The sequence below is a fragment of the Papaver somniferum genome, chromosome 9 (assembly GCF_003573695.1).
Source record: "Papaver somniferum cultivar HN1 chromosome 9, ASM357369v1, whole genome shotgun sequence".
In the NCBI taxonomy this organism is placed as follows: domain Eukaryota; kingdom Viridiplantae; phylum Streptophyta; class Magnoliopsida; order Ranunculales; family Papaveraceae; genus Papaver; species Papaver somniferum.
In genome coordinates this window covers 12,218,486-12,221,614 of record NC_039366.1, presented here as the reverse complement: position 1 = coordinate 12,221,614, position 3,129 = coordinate 12,218,486, and the positions used below count along the sequence as shown (strand labels likewise).

Genomic DNA, 3,129 nt, shown 5'->3' with positions numbered 1-3,129 from the left:
TCCTTTAAACGAATGTAAAACATTGTTTCCTAGGATATAATCTCCACCTCATACCCATACATAATCACAATAGTATTCAAACGATTATGTCGATGTCTTATATACGAAGTTCAAAACATAAGCGTTATACTTCGTATTGTATTCCTTAATACTACGTCTAACTAGAGTATAATCATTCATAGCTTTGCAGTTATGTTTTCACTATGCACGACTTGAAAGATACGTTAGGGAATGAAACAATTCAAGTCGAATATTACTAACCTCAAGTGGAAGGATGATGTCGTCGTTGTAGCTCCTTACTTCTTCACATTCTTCAAGTCTTCACGTAATACTTGTAATGTCTCATATCCTAATACTTTCAAGATAACCTATACGAAGTTGAATCTAGTATATAATCAAGAAACTCTTTAAATGAGTTTTCGTTCACTAAAATATGAAAACCAAACTTGACATACCAACGCTTGGTGGGTTTAACCGAGTTATGCTCTAACACAAGATATTTACAAGTACCTTTTGGCATGATTCATTCAAAGAACTGGGTACCAGCTTAAATTTAAGCATTGCATACCACCCTCAAAGAGATGGCCAAACTGAGAGGGTTAACGCATGCTTGGAAAACTATTTGAGATGTATCACAGGTCAGAAACCAAGCAGTTGGAGCAATTGGTTATCACTGGTAGAATGGTGGTACAACACCAGCTTTCACAGAGGATTAAAAATGTCTCCTTTCCAGGCATTGTATGGCTATTTACCTCCACATTTGTCCTTCCTATCTAATGATACTACTTCTGTTGCTGCTGTTGAGACTTACTTGAAAACAAGGGACTATATGATTGACATTATCGAAGAATCTCTACAGCAAGCTCAAGATAGAATGAAACTTTATGCAGATTCCACAAGAGTTGAAAGATCATTTGCAGAAGGCGATTTGTTCTATATCGATCTCCAACCTTACAGGCAAGCATCACTGTACTTGAGAAAGAATTTCAAGCTGTCAGCTAAATACTATGGATCCTTCAAAGTTCTGCAAAAGATTGGTGCAGTGGTCTACAACTTCAGCTGCCATCTGATGAGTGCCAAATATTGTATATATTTATCCCGTTTTGTTGGCATTTAACTCATCTTTTGCGCATTAATTCTACATTTTATCCCATATTCTGTATTTTCATTGTTTTCAAGAATAAATATTTTTCTTATTTAATTTTGCATTTTTAGGTAATAAATAAAGTCTGGATGAGTCGCGGAGCGAAAAGAGCAGAAAAGTAGTGAAAAGCCGGGAGAAATTACACAAGGAAGCCGCGAAGAATGGTGCGCACAACCTCATTTTCTACACACAAAAGCGCCTCCGTTCTCAGCCATCAGATCATTTCTCAGAAGCATCCGACGGTCGCTCCTTGCTGAGCATCAAAATCTGATGTCTCTGCCAAGCACCACAGCGCTGAAATTTCAAGCCTTCAGATTAGATGGTAGTTAGATCCTACGGTCGCTCCCTCGCTGTGCATCAAAGTTCGATATCTCCAACTAACACTACAACACCTAACCCCATCTAGAGCCGTTAATTTCGTTGTATCACCTCATCCGACGGTATCTACAAGCTCCACTCCATCTCGCCGTCAGATTGTTCTATCCACTCAACATCCCACGGCCTATCCTCGAAGATCATCCAACTTGATATCCCCGCCTCACACCCTAGCAACCAAATTCCCTCTTCCCAACCAAACACTCCCCAATCCAAAATTCATCGATCTCTTCTCTCTTCTCCCCAAACTCCATCTTCCCCAAATTGCAGAGAACTGCTCCACCACCATTCCCTGCCACTGCAGCCACCACCTCCATCACTGCCACCACCATCTCTTCACCCGACAACACCACCATCTCCCTAGCCTAGTTCTTTTACTCATCTCACAGCCACTGAACCCTAGGTTTGGGGTGAATAAAACAACTCGAGTTAGGGAACAATTAGAGCATCATAGGCGTCAATTGGAGCAGGGGGGAGCAGAGAAGGCATGGGTTAAGCATGGGTCGAGCACAGGGGAAACAAATTCAGAGAATCAGTGAGTGTAATTTCCAGAATTTAAAAATTAGGGTTTCCAATTTAGGGTTTCTGAAAATTTGGGTATTTTGTAATACTATAAAAGGGAAGTGTTAGGGATGCAAAAACTCGTTCTTGGACTAGCCAAGTTACCAATTAGGTTTAATTTTAGTTTGTAAAATTTTAATTTCAATTTCAATTTATGCCTGTTACTGTTTTAATTAGTGTTAATTTCTTGTTTGCATTTTGTTTTAATTCCACTGATAATTCCATGTTAATGTTAGTATCAGTTCATGTTAGTTTACTGTTAGTATCAGTTCATGTTAGTTTACTCACTATTAATTCCTGTTAGTATTGCAATGTTAGTTTAGTTTACTGTTGTTAGTTCACTGTCAATTGCTATGTTTCACTACTGTTAATTGTTAATATTGTCATATTAGCTCACTGTTGATGTGTTATTAGTATAATGCTCCTGTTAAGTTTGTAGAGTTGTTAATGTCCATGTTGTGTTAACCTTTGATGCATTATGCTGATTGAGTAGTGGGAAGAATCTAGTGCTCACTTGTGACAATGAGCAAGCTAGTTCTCTTCCCACTCTAATAGACATGCCTTAGTTTAGCTCCATGTTAGGTTGACCATATCTCCTGCCTTAGGCTAATTGCCTTTGTATCATTTTATCTTTGCTTCACTTTGTTTTGTTTTTGCTGTTAGTTTCTCCATTGTGTTTGCCCTGCATTGCTTCTAATTGCTGTTTTCTTGCCATTTCTTGTACATTCTGCTGTGCAGCACTTGCCCTGCTGCATTGCTACTTCTTATTGGCCCTGCTGTGCAGGCCTGCTGTTGCTGCATTTTCTTCACTGCAGCACTGCTACCAGCTGCTGACAGTTCTTCTGTGCTGTTGTCACTGCTTCTGCAGCTGCAAGGCTGCTGCTTTTCTTTTCTTGCAGCTGCTGCTACTTGTGCTGCTGGAGCTGCTGCAGTGGTTGTTGCTGCTGCCACTACCAAGCTGCAACTCCACTCTGCCCTGCCACTTCTTCTCCTGCAAAAGTCCATCTGAGCCCAAAAAGCCAAAGCCTAGTTCTCTGTTAGGCCCAACT

General features: G+C 40.1%; 1 protein-coding gene across 1 annotated transcript; it reads left to right on the top strand.

Annotated features, from left to right (window-relative positions):
- The first annotated feature begins 718 nt into the window (after positions 1-718).
- Positions 719-2,499, top strand: LOC113311378. Its single transcript, XM_026560217.1, has 3 exons — positions 719-1,085; positions 2,317-2,354; positions 2,473-2,499. The coding sequence occupies exons 1-3, from the start codon at positions 719-721 to the stop codon at positions 2,497-2,499; spliced, it is 432 nt and encodes a 143-aa protein (XP_026416002.1).
- Positions 2,500-3,129: the final 630 nt, after the last annotated feature.

Coding starts and splice junctions, on each gene's coding strand:
- LOC113311378 (XM_026560217.1), top strand. CDS start 719: ATGTCTCCTTTCCAGGCATTGTATGGCTATTTACCTCCACATTTGTCC. Junction 1,086..2,316: donor TCTGATGAGTGCCAAATATT/GTATATATTTAT, acceptor TGTTAATGTTAG/TATCAGTTCATGTTAGTTTA. Junction 2,355..2,472: donor TACTGTTAGTATCAGTTCAT/GTTAGTTTACTC, acceptor TTGTCATATTAG/CTCACTGTTGATGTGTTATT.